This window comes from Aspergillus flavus, chromosome 3 (assembly GCF_009017415.1).
Source record: "Aspergillus flavus chromosome 3, complete sequence".
Classification (NCBI taxonomy): Eukaryota; Fungi; Ascomycota; class Eurotiomycetes; order Eurotiales; family Aspergillaceae; genus Aspergillus; species Aspergillus flavus.
The window spans coordinates 3,840,593-3,856,517 of record NC_092407.1 but is presented as its reverse complement, the minus strand read 5'-3'; the positions used below and the strand labels follow the sequence as shown (position 1 = coordinate 3,856,517).

General features: G+C 48.6%; 4 protein-coding genes across 4 annotated transcripts; 1 reads left to right on the top strand and 3 right to left on the bottom strand.

Moving 5' to 3' along the window:
- Nucleotides 1-804: 804 nt before the first annotated feature.
- On the top strand, nt 805-1,133 carry F9C07_7354 (uncharacterized protein; the record flags this gene model as incomplete). Its single annotated transcript, XM_071511612.1, has 2 exons — nt 805-907; nt 1,081-1,133. 2 exons carry the CDS (start codon nt 805-807, stop codon nt 1,131-1,133), a joined length of 156 nt encoding a protein of 51 aa, XP_071365203.1.
- A 2,111-nt stretch (nt 1,134-3,244) lies between these two features.
- F9C07_7353 (uncharacterized protein) lies at nt 3,245-4,102 on the bottom strand (the record flags this gene model as incomplete). The annotated part of the gene is made up of 2 exons (XM_041291262.2): nt 3,245-3,519; nt 3,619-4,102. The coding sequence occupies 2 exons, from the start codon at nt 4,100-4,102 to the stop codon at nt 3,245-3,247; spliced, it is 759 nt and encodes a 252-aa protein (XP_041145072.2).
- Nucleotides 4,103-4,357: 255 nt separating this feature from the next.
- Nucleotides 4,358-6,158, bottom strand: F9C07_2282428 (ribosomal protein L3-domain-containing protein). Its single transcript, XM_071510557.1, has 6 exons — nt 6,092-6,158; nt 5,985-6,016; nt 5,832-5,889; nt 5,605-5,761; nt 4,859-5,532; nt 4,358-4,796 (listed from the first exon to the last, which is right to left on the bottom strand). Coding segments are annotated over exons 1-6 (1,179 nt in total). The 5' UTR covers nt 6,094-6,158; the 3' UTR covers nt 4,358-4,540.
- A 358-nt stretch (nt 6,159-6,516) lies between these two features.
- On the bottom strand, nt 6,517-10,688 carry F9C07_2282427 (uncharacterized protein). Its single transcript, XM_041291260.2, has 8 exons — nt 9,894-10,688; nt 9,612-9,815; nt 9,473-9,555; nt 9,232-9,411; nt 9,082-9,174; nt 8,872-9,028; nt 8,563-8,807; nt 6,517-8,506 (listed from the first exon to the last, which is right to left on the bottom strand). The coding sequence occupies exons 1-8, from the start codon at nt 10,066-10,068 to the stop codon at nt 7,034-7,036; spliced, it is 2,610 nt and encodes an 869-aa protein (XP_041145070.1). The 5' UTR covers nt 10,069-10,688; the 3' UTR covers nt 6,517-7,033.
- Between the last annotated feature and the right edge of the window lie 5,237 nt (nt 10,689-15,925).

Genomic DNA, 15,925 nt, shown 5'->3' with positions numbered 1-15,925 from the left:
GCAAGTTTCAGGAATGCTCAGGAAGAATTTCGTTGCTACAGTCCGGGAGAATTGGTAGCCTGTTCCATGGAATCTCGAGATCGTTGTCAAGTGGACCGGCAAACCCTAAGACTCGGCAACTAAGCGTTATTTGACTGTCTAGCGCCATATTGAAGTCTTTAGTGCAGGGTTCATCAACCCGGTGGATTCGGTATTGTATGGTAATCGTCCCGGCGAAAGACGGCCTTCCAACTGACTACTACAGAGTCCTACTACGGTGATATGGTAGACGTACAATAACACATACTCCCACTATTTACAAATCATGAAGTGTGCCCTATATTAACAGACTATCAACCCCGTTCTGAAGACATTTCCTCTGCATTAAACCCTCGGGTTCAATGATTGACACGCCGAGACCCCTTCCAGAAGAAACTAACCCTAGACCTATTTCCTTTTTCGCTCTTAGACGACCGCTGATCTTTTGGAGAAGAAAAAGAAAGAGAGAGAAAGAAAAAAGAAAAAAAACAAGGCGAACAATATTATCTCCGATCAGTGCCTCACATAGATACTCCTATATATATACCATTCTTGAACACGCGTCCTAGCCGTTAACCTTAAGGCTTTGGATAGATCAGATCTACTCCAGTGACAAAGCACGGCCCTGTCGTCATCGCAACAGACAGGTTACCAGGCAAGAAAGAAGAAGGTAATGAGGCTGAATAGCCGCGGAGTGCGAAGGAAACGTATAACATACTTCATGGCCAATTGTCTTAGTTCCGGAATCTTGAAGCCCATTGTTTACTCTTCCCCTCATTCCATCAGATGAAGCTGATGGCAACCTTCCGCCATTCCTCAGGACCTTCTATCACCCCGCTGAAACTCTCCAAACAAGGCGGGCAGTATGGAGACCAAGAGATTCCCATTGGTACATTTATTGCTTTCCTTGGAACATTGCCCTTGACTGACACCGTGGTCACTATGTACTTGTAAAGTACGGTAGTGGTCTTTCATCCTGTCAGTTGAAACTAAGATCATCAGCAGATCACCCGAGGTGCGTTTGATGTCAGCCACATCATCTACTTTGTAACATAATGACAGTGATGCATCTATCGAATCCCCTGTGCGCTGCAAATAAGCTACAATACCTGTAGCAGCCTCCTCAAAATGATGTCTCAGTTCCTAACGCTTCGGACCGGAACACTGCAGCGTCGGCGACGGCATGGAATGCATCCATCGAGGAACAAGGCTCATCCACATCCGACCCAATCACCGTCCACACCATTCGGGCAGTTGAAATCCTTTCCAGTAATGATCAGAGATCAACAATGCTTGGCTTCTTGGTCCAGAGTATATATAAGTTCAAGAACTCCTGTTCTCCCTCCATCATCGCCGTCCTTGAATATACCGTCGCGGTACCAAAGTAATACCTTAGCGGGGCTCGCCGCTTACCCTGGTAATTTATCAGGACAACCCTAATATACTTAGTCTGGCAGGGACGCGTGTTAAACCCATCCATCCCGAGACATGCCCCAGTTCGATGGTCCCATGCGACATGATAACAATCGCCCGAACAAAAATAACACCTGCAGACGGTTTCCCTTCAAGTGGGGCGCCGACTTGGGTTTTGTACTGGTTTTCCTTTCTCACCTGAGACAGTTTGCGTTGATTGTACGGAGGACAGGACTATGGGATTGTACTCCCTGTGAGATAAAAAAAAAAATGAAATAAATTGAAATCAAAATGACGATGATTGTATTCGTTTTACCCTCTCCAGCTTGTCCTGCCCTCCACCTGCACAACAACAGGGACGACGAACCGCCCCTTGCTCATATCTTCTTTTCTTATCTTTTTTTATTTCCCTTTTTCTTTCCTTTTTCTTTACAAATTACTTTTTATCTTTCTGCCTGTCACCTCTCACTCTTCGTGCGACCCAAAAAAAAGCCCACCCAAACAAAAGTAGAATATCGATGCCTAAAATAAAATCAGTAAACCAGTGATCCCCCTCAAACCTATGAATCAGTAGAAACCACCCCTACAGATAGATCTCTACCCTAACTCCACACTGGAGTACATAACATACGTAACGTACATCCACAACCCACCAGGACCCCTTTCACGGGGATTCTTCAAGACCCTCCTCCAAACCCCAGTTCCCATTGAAACCAATGGGTTACATGCAAGTCACCCAACCTGCATCGACCCAGAACAAATAAATAGAACCACGCAGTACCACATCCAACAATCAGATGATGTCAACAAGTTAACCACCTACATAGATTATTTATTTATATCTCAAGAGATTTGAGCCATTAATGCAACATCCACACATCCATACATCCATACATCCATGCATACATACATACATACATACATACATACATACATACATACATACATAAGATCTTACTGTAATTTGTTTTCTGGAAGTGGGGAAAAAGAATCCGCTTTGCTTTTTCTTCCAAGTGCTAAATATATTGCACCGAGACAATGGGGACTGTTGCTGTTCGGACCACGAGGCTATCTTGACTGTTAAGCTGGAGTAGTTCTTTTGGTCTTAGGATTTCGCATGCATGAATTATATAAAAATGGAATGATTGATCAGTGTGCTGTGTGTTGCGTGGTGCGTGGTGGGTTTGAGTTATGGGTTCCTGGTTGTATGGATGAGTGTAGCTCGGGCCCTTGTGGTTCGGGTGGACTGCTTAGCTGGGTCTATATATCTTGGGAGACCTTGGATATGGCATGTCCCGTGTACTTGTCACCTGGATGTGTAGTTTTGTTTAGAATTTTGATTTGGACTTGTTCGTAATGCATACAGGGGCAGTCTGCGGAGTATGTGTTCGTGGTTGTAAGGAATATCTACTAAGTGTTGTAGTAACCAACAGACTTGTTTTGTTCTTTGTGTTGGTGTTGGTGTTTGGGGGTATATTAGTATGGAGTACTGGTGTGTGTGAAAGTAGGACGACGTCCAGGGTTAGAGGGTATCTACTTCTAATGCTAGTTTTCCACTACGATGTTTCTGGAGTATGAAGGGACAAGGTTATGTTCTTCTTTCTCTCCTTGGAATCACCCTACACAGTCCATTAAAAAGAGGAAAAGAGGGTAACATGACCTCAATGCCCAAGTATACAATTTGATTCCCACGGACAATTAATTCCCAACCATTACAATCCTCACTCCTCCATATATACACCCGCGAAAGCATATCCAAGTAAAGAGTGGAAGAAAGAAAGTACCAGACAAAATTAACACCCACAAAGCATCACTAAGTCTCAACAGCCTTCGTCCTCAACCCCACAACCAACGACTTCTCAGCATCCACCGCAAGAATATAATACTCAATCCGCGACGGCCCAACCTCAACCCGAAAAACCTTCACATCCACCGCCGACTCATCACCCCCAGAGGACTCCGCAGCAGCGGCGCGAACCGCGCGCAACGCAGACGGGTACTGATTCCTGGGATCAAAAGAAGATGGTGATAGCGTAGTAATCGAGGATGAAAGATCCGCATTCGGCGAGATCAGATTCGATAGATGCGCTTTGGTAGAAGTCGTTAGCATGGAATCACTTGAATCCACTGTTTTCCGTAAACTGCTCTTGGAGGGGGTGAAAAGCAGGGCCTATAAGAGTCACGTACAAGCATCGGGGAAGATTCCTCTAGATGCGCCATCCCATCGCAGTGCGACGGGTTCGAACGGTTCATCGGTTTCAGAGATGTAGTAGGCGTCGACTGATGTTAGTGGAGCTGGGACGCTGACGCCTGTTTCGACTGTTTCGGTACGGACGGTGGGGGAGTCCTGGGCTTGTTGAGCTCGCGCGGTGTCCAGGTCCGCGTTGGCTTTGTTCAGGAAGCTCATGTAGGCGTCGTCGGACATTGTGCGCGAGATGGTGGGTTGGAGAGGGGTAGGTTGTGAAACAGGGGTGTTGTCGCGTGTGCGGCGAGGGCTCACTAAGAGCGGTTTATGAAGATGGTGAATCTGGCGGGAGGACGGGGGATAGTTCTTGAGTGGAAGTTGGATGATTGAAGGGCAGAGGGGAAGTTTGTGGACTTCTGGCGATGAGATTGAAGCCCAACACCAGATGCGATCAATGACGCAATGCCCTCGGCGGCTGAGCGGCATCGCGATTGGATGCTTCAGTTGTACTGGAGGAGTTTTGCCACGGAAGAAAGCAGTCAAATTATAGGGCCCAGCACGGCCACCAGAGTTCGATGGAGTACCCTAGAACAGAGTAAAGAAAGGGGCATAAAGGGTCATGTCTTCCAAAGTTAAAGACATTTCTGGACTGCGTTAGACAAGCGCCAAGGTTTTCGACCGCACAAATCGCAAATCGATACTACAATACAGTACAAATCGCCGGACACTGACATTCCTACAGGGGAAATTTTCGGTTCTTCGAGTCCAGGTCTCTTGAATGTCATGAAATTTGCCTTGCAGCTACGTAAAACCTAATAGAAAGAAAATGACGATCCCCAGTCGCACCCTAGACTTGGAAGGTATTCGCTTTTTTATTGAAAAAATAAATAATTTGCACTACACCGTATCATATCCATAAACACCTTATGCGGAAGTAACGAGGTCCTTCTTGAGGGTACCCAAGAAAGCGCGCTTCTCCTCGGGGGTCTGGAAGGCACCGTGGCCGAACTCGGAAGAGGTATCGACCCACTTGAGCTCGATCTTCTCGGTGGCCTTGCGGCTGGTCTGGGGGTAGAGGGTCTTGCGGAGGGTCATGACACGCTTCTTGACACCAGGGACGGAACCCTTGACCATGACGAAGTCGTTCTTAACCTCACCATAGCGGACGAAGCCACCCATACTGCGGAATGGTTAGTCACTGCATGTCAATCGACACAGAGGTCGTGCCACGGGAGTACTTACGGAGTGATCTGCTTCTTGGAGATATCGAAGTCGGTGGAGGCGTTAGCCTCGTCGGAGCCCTTACCGATACGGTAGACCTTGTGGTTGCAAGAGGTACGGTGGTGGTAACCCATCTGACCAGCACGGGCAACAGTCCACTGGACGTGGCTAGGGTGCCAGGCACCGATACAAGCAACCTTACGCAGACCCTTGTGAGTCTTACGGGGAAGCTTCTTGGTGCCCCAACGGCTGGTGACACCCTGGAAACCGTGACCCTTGGTGACAGCAATAACGTCGATCACCTCGTCCTTCTCGAAGATGGAGTCGATCTCAATGGTCTTCTCGAAGAGGTTGCGGGCGAAGTCAACCTTGTCGGCAACGGAGCCACCGTTGACCTGGATCTCCATAAGGTGGGCCTTCTTCTGCTTAAGAGGGGTCTTGCGGATCTGGGTGTGGGCGAGCACACGGACGACAGTGCAGTACTTCTTGATGCGCTCAAGCTCACGGGTGATGGAGGCACCGCTCTCCTCAGCGTGCTGCTTGGCGTACTTGGTGAAGGCCTTCTTCTTGCTCTTGTACCAGTTCTTGTAGAAGCGGCGCTTGACCTCGTCACTCAAGTGCTCAGCCCAGACGGTGGTGAGAGAGCGGAGACCACGGGGAGTCTCAATGTAACCGACGACACCGATAGCGACAAGCTAGATAAGACTTGTGAGTATGTTGCACTTTCGCACCCACTCGGGTCAAAAGAATTGATAGGTGAAACATACGGGAGGGGTCTCGATGACGGTGACAGCCTCGACAACCTCCTTCTTGTGCATCTTGGCACCAGGTCTGTCAAGGTCACGGACAACAGTGGTCATACCGGCCTTGTAACCCATGGAGGCCGTCAGGTGGACGGGCTTCTTGGGGTCATCCTTGGGGAAGCTGTCGTGGGTCTTAGTATCCTGCCTTCCAATATCCCAATTGAACACGGAAATTTTCATCCAAAACTAACCTCTTGACCTTTCCACGGTGTCTGGCAGCGCGCTTGCGGGGCAGGTAGGCAAGGGAGCCTGTGAAGAGCTGTGTCAGTAGGACGCACACAAAATACACCCACGACCTCAAAATTGGAAGTCGTCCGAAAGAAATTGAGCAAAGGTTGACGAACCGTGCCGAGGCGCTTCGTACTTCCGGTGACTCCTGTTACAGAGAATAAAAATCAGCGATTTGATTCTTTTGAGGTCATGATGGCATTGCGCCAGCGTGGGAACTCACATCTTGACCCTGTTGTCGTTAGTCGTCGAAGTGGTGAGTGACAGTGTCTATCTCTGAATCGGCCGCAAAGTCATATTTTGCAACGCTTAACGAGTGTGGGCTGACCTAAGCGATGCCGCCGCCGCTATTCCTGTTACGGTTAGGAACCGCCGCGAGGGTAAGCGACTCCTGTTGATGCCTGAGGCAATACTGATGTTCGGCCACTATACCATATCTAGTAATTTCGGCTTTTCCTCCTGACCCCATAACGTTGTCTCCAACGAAAGCCCTATCAATACGACAGAACGACTACTACGATTACTCTAGTACTACTAGTATTTAGTACATCTCCCGTCGCACATGGAGAATCGGCTCCGGGCGCTCTAGACACGGGCCAAGGGTAGTACAGAAAGTTCGGTAGCGTCCGCCACCAAGTATTACCGCCTTACAACGCGTTAACTCGAAAACTACTATTTCATTCAAGTATCTTACTTAACCTAGTTTGCCATTTTCTGTTGTTGCTACCTTCAATCATCAAGAGTTAAAAGACTAAGACAGGAGATGAGAACGGATGGGTTGTCGCAGGGCATACAAATGTAAGAAAACAGGAACGTTTAGAAAATGAAATAGATACAAAAGCACAAAGTGGGAAACGTGCATCGCCTTCCTAATGTGCCATTCGGAATCATACAATACAGACCAAGTGGCTAAGATAGCAGCAAGGGTGAACGCCACCAGGAAATGGTAGGCCCAAATGTAGAGGGAAATAAAGGAAATGGGAAGAAAGAGATGAAGTATATAGATAGTAAAAAAAGAAGAAAAAGAAATCAGAGTAGAAGCGAAGGCAACAGGAAGTCTCATAATGATAACTTCATGTGAGCTTTTTTATTCAGGCTCAGTCCATAGGCAACATGGTACATTCATCAATGGAGACAGCAGGAAACTCATTTTAGATGCAGCGTCCTAGGCTGTAGACTCCGGTTTCGACTGTGAAGTCTGGCTGCCATTGGTGGCATTGTTGGCATTGCCCGATCCGCTGGTAGATGGGCTGCCCTTTACAGCAGTGCTGGCTCTTTTATCATCATCACCATCGTCATCATAGTTCTCATCCACGTCCATCTTCCGTGCAGCTGGTTCATGAGCCGGAGGTTGCTCGCCGCGGGCCGGCTCTTCCTTAACCTGCACAGGAGCAGAAGGTCCGGGCTGTGGACCGTTGGCTGCGGGAGTAGACCCTTCAGCCATTGGAGGAAGACCAGAGCCAGAGGCGTGTGGTGGCATGTGCTGAATGGATGGCAGCGTCGGAGGGTGATGAGCCGCCTCGGAAGGATGATAACTTTCATTGATACGACGTTGGTCTTCGCGCCGAACTTCAGACGAGCTACGACGCTGCATCTCGCCGGGGGAAGGCATGCGGTTTGGGGGAGTGACACGACGAGGAAGCTGTTCATCGAGACGAGCACGGCTTTCCTCATTGGCGATCTTCTTAACCGGTGCGGACTCGGCTTCCCACTCGCGGCCACGCTTCATTGCAGATGCGGGACGATCTTCACGTTCACGAGCAGCGGCCTCGGCGGCAGTGATGGCAGATGGAGGCGCGGGGGCACCGCCCGCAATTCCAGTGCTGCCAGCACCCTGTACAGGAGGCACACTAGGACCATGATGAAACTGCTGATGTGGGTAAGTGGAACCAGGAGACGAGGGTCGTTCATCACGGATAGGCCTAATCTCAGCCGGAGGGGTGAATGGGCGATGATAAGGGGGTAGAGGGCCGCCAGGAGTAGGAGCACCATTAGGCGCGCCAGGAGCAGGAGGGGGCCCTGCGGGAGCGGGAGGTAACGGTCCTCTAGTTGCCGAAGGAAAACCGCTAGCACCACTAGGGACACGCTCGTGAGACGGTGCAGGCGGCGGGTTGGCAATCTGAGGAAGTGCATGTGTAGGCGCGTACACTCCCGGACCGGCCAGTGCAGTCTTCGGGGAACGAGCTGCGGTAGGCGGAGGACGAACAGCGTCGGGGAAGCCCCTTCCTGGCTCCTGGCGTGGGCTGGGTTGCTGAATAGCTGCGGGAGCTCGAACCGCATCCCTGTGGTCAAATCCATTAGCCGCCTGGGCTTGAGCCTGGGCCTGAGATTGAAGTTCGTTGATGCCACGGTTCCAATCAGCGATCTGCCTCGGTGGTGCGGGGGGCTGGGGAGGAGGACCACCAGTCGGTGCCGGTGCACCCCACTGAGGAGCGGGAGGTCCTCCAACACCAGTCTGGTAGGCCTGAGGGTGAACATCCTGAGGTTGAGGAGCCGGGGCATTGGTCTGGTTGCTGCCTGACAACTGACTCTGGAGGAGCTGCAGGCGTGCTTTGATGTGGACGTTGGTCGGATCCAGATCGGCAGCACGACCGTACGCGTCGAGGGCATCAGAAATTTGGTTGTTGCAGGACTCGTACTGGATAGCAAGTCAGTTTCTTCCGTTGTTGTAATCTGAGGTATCTGTGAGCTTACCAGAGTTCCCAAGTCATACCAAACTTCCGAAATGTAAGGATTTAGGCGAATAGCACGCGAGTAGGCATCCAACGCATCTCGGTATTGATTGATTTGGTAATAAAGCACACCAATGGAACACCAAAAAGTCGGGTTCCGACCGTCCCGGTAGACGGCTTGTTGGTAGGCCTCGTACGCCTTGGGGTACTTGGCTTGGGACATGTAGCATCGGCCAAGTAGGTACCAACTTTGCGCATCGGTATTGTCTATCATGAGCACAAACCGTTAGACTCGTCACATTCTCCTTTCAAAGGATGCTTGGAAACCTACCTGCGCTAACTGATTTTTCAAGGTACTCGATTGCCTTTTCCTGGCTGGCATAGCTGTTGCTCTGTTGGTGATACAGCCACCCAAGCTGTTGCAAGACCTTCGCGTGATTGGGATCACGATCAAGAACCCGTCTATAGGCTTGTTGCGCCGAATCAAACTGCCAGGGTTAGCTCGAGCCTACCTTCGACCATGCTAGGTTAGGAAGCTCACGTCTTTTTGTTGCTCGTGGACATGGCCAATTTGAAACCAAATGTCTTCCTCCGTAAGAGGACGCGGGGGATCGGTGACAATATATTTGAAGCACTGAATTGAAGATTTAGTAAAATGACCCAATTTCGGCTTTGACGCATAGATACTGACCTCCAGACTCTGATTGAACTTCTGCTGCTGCTTGTAGATTATTCCCAATCTAAAGTAAATCTCATTGGCTTTCTCGAAATCAGGCGCCATTCTCATGACCTGGGAGAAGGCTTCTTCGGCGTGATCGAGGGAACCATAGCGATCATAAAGGATACCGATACCGTACCACAATTTGGGTTCCTACAAAAGTAAACACGAGTTAGAGTTATGTTGCTTCTTAAAGCGAATTGGCTTAACATACCTTAGGATCACGCAGGTGGTAGAGCGCTTGCTGGTAGGAGGTATACGCCTCTTGCAAGTTATCCATCATGAGATGACAATGACCTGAGCTGCTAGTCAGTCAACTGCTCATTGCAGGCATGTTGTTAGTAACCACATACCTAAACTGCCCCATGTTTCGCCGCTCGTTGGGTCCAGCTTCAGAATATTCTGCAAATACTCAATCGCCTTTGGAAACTGTTCCTTAGTCCGCAGAATACAGGATATCGCGTTCATTGCAGGAATAGACCATTGATTATGCCGCAAAGCCTGCTCGTATGCGTTCATGGCACCGTCAAGGTCTCCCATCAGTTCAGTTAAACCACCTAAGAGAAGCGGTCAGCGTACGTGTCGCCTGAGGACTTGAAGAGCTTTTAAAAAGCATGCGCAATGTGTAAACGTACCAATTTGAAGCCACACCTGCTCGTTCAGCGCGGCAATCTTCTGAGCAGTGCTCATGGGAGGACCCTTCTGGCCTTGCGACTGCAAAGGCATGTGACCATTAACCTGCGGATGAGCAGCAAGATGGCCATGGTGAGGTGTGACGCCGCCCGTGGGCGATGGCTGGGTATGAGCCATAGTGAAGGTGAGACACTAGACGAATCGCAACGTATCCGAGTTCCGTGATATTATAGCTTCGGATCCCATAAAACCTGCGACACAATGATGCAATCCGAGTCCGTGCCACTCAAAGAACTACGATGTAGGTCTTCGCGCGTACCAAGGCCCAACGGTTCCCGCAAGCGCGACCTTTTCTTTTCGAGGCCACTCCCAATGACAATCTTGATTCGGTCGAAATTGTCAACTGAAAAAGTCCTGACGTCTTGACCGGAATAGTAAAGTTCCGTTCACGCGCTTCGCCGAGAGTGAAGCTGGTGTACGGAAGACGGAAGCGCCAAGGATCGCGCACAGTCAATCGCCCTGACGTAGAGCTGGAATGCCAGCACCGTAGGACCGAATGATTGCGAGAGTATGCGAAGGTGGAATGAAAAAGGGGAAAGGCCTCGGCCGGCGAAAGTTGGCGCTATGAGTAAGGCACAACCCAATAGCCGAGAAAGGGAGGGTGGGTAACGGAAGGGGAGAGGGAAGGAATTGAGATGCTAATCGAGGCAACAAAATGTATAGGGAATAAGAGAAAATCACCAACAGGAAAAAGCGAAGAAAAAGGAAAAGGAAAGGAAAGAAGCAGAGGAAAGCGAGAGAGGAGGAAGAAGAGGAAGAGGAGAGAAAGGTCGAGGGGCTGGTGGTAGAGGGTGAAATTTGCCAAGCGACGCTAGTGGTTGTGCAGCTCTCGAGCAGTCAGCGAAAGCAAAGGAAAGCACGGAAAAAGGTGAGATGGCGGTCGTCCGGCGCCAAGCCGAAGACAGACAGCTTACGACCAGGAACGGTCTAGTGGGTGGGGACAATCTGGAGTCGTGTCCGCGGGTATTTACAGTTAATATTTTCCGGGCACCGGAATCTCAGGTGTGCGCATTTGAATGCAGGAGCAAAGTACAACAGGGTACAGGGAAGATCGTCTCCCTCATTGACTTGTCTTACCCAAGGTCTTGATAGATCCCAGTCGAGTCAGTGCACAAATTCTATTTGACACGAATGGGGTTTTTTCTCCTATATATTCACACGATTTTATTTTCCCTACAAAGTATGTGCTCTATTGACAGTCTCTCTATACCTACGTTCAGTGTGACTCTATGAATTTGCTTGTAAATTATTACAATTTTTTTTTGTTCGGTAACTCTAATATTCTAGATTTTGTTGTGGCTTTTTCAACACAGGAGGTATGAGAGGGATGGAAAGAGGAGGCTCACGTTGGCGAGCGGGGCACAAAGTGTGATAAATAGTAGCATGGACCTTAGTGCAGAGAATAGTAGCAAATTAGAATTAATTAAAATTAGTAGACGACGTGGACTAAAATATTGAATGTAGGAAAACGGAGTAGGTAAGTATGATTCAAGCAAAAGAAAACTCAGAAAAATTCTTTATTTTTATTTTTATTTTGAATTGATTTTTTTTTTTTTTTTAGTTCCAATGGAGTCGAACCGTCCCGAAACAGGGCAGTGTCTGACGAGGATGCAAGCGCCGGAGCCAGAAAAGCAACTCCAGGGATTGCAGGACGTAAGTCGAGTAGCACGAACCCCCGGTTGTGACTCGCCGAGAGGCTGCGGGTGGACCATGGAACATGGACCCACCGACCCTCTCTTCCCCGTGCCATTATTTATTATTTAATAAAATATTGCATTATTTACGAAAGTGCCACCAATAATTCCTGACTGCCCTGGTGGGTCTTCAACCGACATACATGACTGGCGTATGGCCATAAGCTCAACTACCTAAGCTCCCGGCAGCCTAGTTAGGCATGAGGCAGTCTCCACTTGGACCACCTGCAAATGTTGCAGTGGCCCCCAATAATCCCAGAAACTGGCTTCCCTCCTCCGTACTAACCGCCTGCATCCTAGACTGTGCCGGACAATACGCACATATGGAGTAGGACCCTCTGCGGCCCATTCTCCAATCCCCATGCTCCCAAACTCAGGAGCGAGTAACGACTGACGGATCTCAATACCAATATCCGGGCCAACCCCTCTCTTCCTCCACCCTCCTTCAACGTCTCTTTCCCCCCCTCCACCATCTGACACTGGCATACAAGAGTACGTCAACCTGGCTTGCATATCCCCGGCGACGGGGGCGGTTGAGGTGAACGGTCAATGCTCGTCTACAGGGGACTTGCTGCATATGTTGATATGGCGTTTTTTTTTTGTTTGCCATCTAAACTTTCCTTCCCCCTTTTTCTCGGGGCTTTTGGGGAGTTTTAGGAAGAAGTCGCTAGGTCTATACTCTGGGATAGTGGTAGTTGTGCTCTATGTTTGGCTCTAGATCCACACCAAAACGTAGTGACTCCTTCGATAACACGACGCAGGCGGCTACGGTTGTGATACTACCCAAAGCATTTTTCTTTACCCTTTTCCTCAACTTGTTTCTTACTTTGCCTCTTCCGTCATTGATCGCTGAGAGATTCCTGCGGCAACTGTGCTTACTTAAGAACTTAGTCACCTGACGGGACAGGAAATGCCACCAGCCACCCTGGCGGCAGCCACAGATTCCATCAAGTGGGGCCTTTCCGATGCTGATCCGTCGGCTTTTCAGTTGATCTTGATAAGTTGATACATCACCTGAGTGGGCCGATCTTTTCTTTTTTTCTATTTTTCTTTTTTCTTTTTCTGTGATTGACCCCCTTCCACAACAATGAATAATGGGCCGTTCTAAAGATGCCAGACTCCTCACTAGCACATCCACACACCCACACTATCTGCCATTCCTTCGCTTAGGTACTGCTTTTGTTCCCACCGAAGGGTCTCTAACTTTGAAGTTTCTAACGCCGGGAATCCTAACTAACTTTAGGGGCCACCCGACATCCTTAACCCTTTCCCTTGTTAGGGGGAAAGTGGTCTCCTAGCGTGAGTCTGCTCCGTCGTTCACGCTCCCCTATACTGAACCTCTCGGCACTCTGTTTTCTCGGGGCCGAGCCTCAGCCCTGAATCTCCGAACAACGATGAGCACCATCCATGTCAACTCTGGGGGTTGAGATTTTGACTATGATCGAATGATCGACTCCACTAGTATTTAAGCTACCTAGTGCTCTATGTGATGCACATACTTTGAAGATAAGAATAAGAACACGTAGTCAGTTAGAAGCCTCACATTCCGAGAACAATCTGCTCGTGGGTGATGCCTTCATTCTTTGGCTGCGTGTACAGAAGTCACGTGATGATGATCCTTCAGGTGACAGCTACACCGGCTCCATACAAACACGAACCATCGCTGTTCGTACATCTTATTCATTTACTGGATTCCCCGTATTCAACACCGTTTTTCAAATCAAGCAATTCTCATAACAGCAATTTGCCATAGCCCGGGGTGTGTCGATCTCTATTTTAATCAGGACTAGTGGTCTCTCTTTAAAACTATCATAGCGCCGTTAAGTCCAAAGGTTGTTTATTCTTTATTTTCACCTATATCAAAGGATCACGCTAGTCTCATACCTTCACTTAGGAGGGTGTAGACGATCTCGATTGAGAACGGAGCTTGAACGGGTGTACTTGAAAAATACAGCTGCCCCTATCACGTTGCAGATGCTGGTAACATGAACGATAGAAAAAGCATTGTATCCTCTCTCAACATTTCATATATATTGCTAAACAGTCTCCCTCATATTACCAAAATATTCTGTTCTTCTTTGCCCGCCCCGGGCAATGTAACATCTACTACCCCGAGCACATACCTAGCCAAGTCCAGCATAGCCGCGCACCTGAAACAGATGGACCTAAAAAAAGGTTCGAAAACGGAGTCCAGCACATCAGAACAAAAAAAAAAAAAAAAAAATCGAACAGACCGAAGACAAGAATGATGATCAATGAATGCCAAGGACCTCGTAGTCACTTCCTCCCCCAGGAGAACCAATCTACCTAGAACAAAATAGAGAGGGTGCATAAACGGCACACACGTCCCCCCCCCCCCCCCCCCCCTACCCCAACAAATCTTTTTAAGCTTTGCTAACTGCAGCATGAGAATAACCCCATCGGCAAGGATGTAACGCCCATCCCTGCTGTTCTGGACCACCTGTTGCTGCAATGCAATGCATGTCTGCGGACTGGGATTGGAAGGTCCTCCTCGTAGCACTAAGTACTACTAGGAGTAAGCAGGACGGTCCAGTCGCCCATCACCGTGTCACTCGGACACAGTTGACAGAATGGATCTGATTGCTGATTCTGCATATATGCGAGCGCACGGGCGAGAAATCAAATGGGCGCGCTATTATTAATGCCACCAGTAACTAATTTGTCTGAAGCAAAATTCATGAAAAGAAAATAAGGATGGATAATCGCAGATGTCACTTCTCCTCTATTTTCTCTTCCTTCTCCTGTACCTCCCGCTTCTCCTTCACCCATTTATCAACTACCTAGACATGTATATAAGTTACACAACAAAATCTGCAGTTCACCCACCAGGATCCCAATCTGTCCTGCTGTACCTGTTGCATCGAACTGCACTGCAGGGGTATGATTAACACTGCACTGGGCAAGGATCCCATCTACATTTACATTTACATTTACATTACAGACGCCACAGGAATCTCCACCGTCACACATATTCCTCTCATCTCATCATCGGGATCTACGTCTATTCTAGACTATTTGACAGTTGCTACGGCAGGACCCTTTTTCTTTTTCCCATCCCTCCTTTCTTCATTCTAATCAAAAATCACTAACCTTTCTGACTTTCCCTTTCTTGAGCTCTAGTCTCCCGGTAAATACCGGTCGGGTCGGTCCTTGCTTCTGCTGCGCTTGTTTCGGGTACTCCACAATTGAAGTTAATTCGGGGATTGTATTCCGTGTTGTGGCATTCAATTAATGGCAAAGGAAGAGAAAAAAAAAAAGGTCTGGATGAGTTCGATCAGTTGATTCTGGTTCCTGGGCGATTATCCATGTCTTACTGTGGTTTTACTTCAGGGTAACTTCTTATGTTTCTAGGTGTTTGGTAGGTGAGTTGATGAAATATACACATAGCACTACTAGTAAAGGTTAAATGTCACTGGGAAGTACGTACGTATGCCGTGCAATGTGCAACGAAAATCATGAGGATAAAGTAAATCTAGGCTAGGTTTCTGGGATGCCGGTTGAAGGGACAGGAATGTCCGGGAACGTACGAACCAGAGCGACGTGGAATGTTAGATACGAGGAATCTGGCAACTACTTGCCAGCATTCCAGCCCTATGACCGTTTGGAAAGAGTGATGAATTAGTTGAATAGGGGGGGTCTTGGAGGGAGGTATTTGGTATTCAAGTTTTCGGATCATGCGTTTGCTTAAGGGGTGTTGCTTTGGGAGTTATGAACTTTATATCGGGTTTATTTTATCTGTCTTTGGGGTGTGGGTTCTGGTCTTAGTGTCTTGAGGGCGCTGTTGGCTTGTTTTGTAAATTGGATTTGATCTGTCTGAGGTTGGGAGTCTTTCTGTATGGTATGGTAGCGGTAGATTATAGAATCTGGAGTATATGGAGTCTGACAGATACTTGGTATCAATCATAGACGATGGTTCATACCGATGACGTGATAAGGGAGACTCTGCTAGATGCATTCGGCGAATCTCCAACTGCAGCCAAGTTCTGTTGTCCGAATATTCAGCTACAGAACGTATGTGACCTCAAGTCCGAGATTCTGCGTTTATACACGTCTCATATGGCGTCAATAAACCAACCATACCACTCGAGCCATGATTCATTCAACATGCCCCGTGACAGAATTACGATGTTTCGGCACAATATATATGAGCATATAGGAAGGGTAACTGCCGAGATCAACAAGATCAGGACAATATTAGACCCATAACATATCCCCTTCCGTCGTGACGGGTAATATCAGACCCACGGGAATGTTCCATG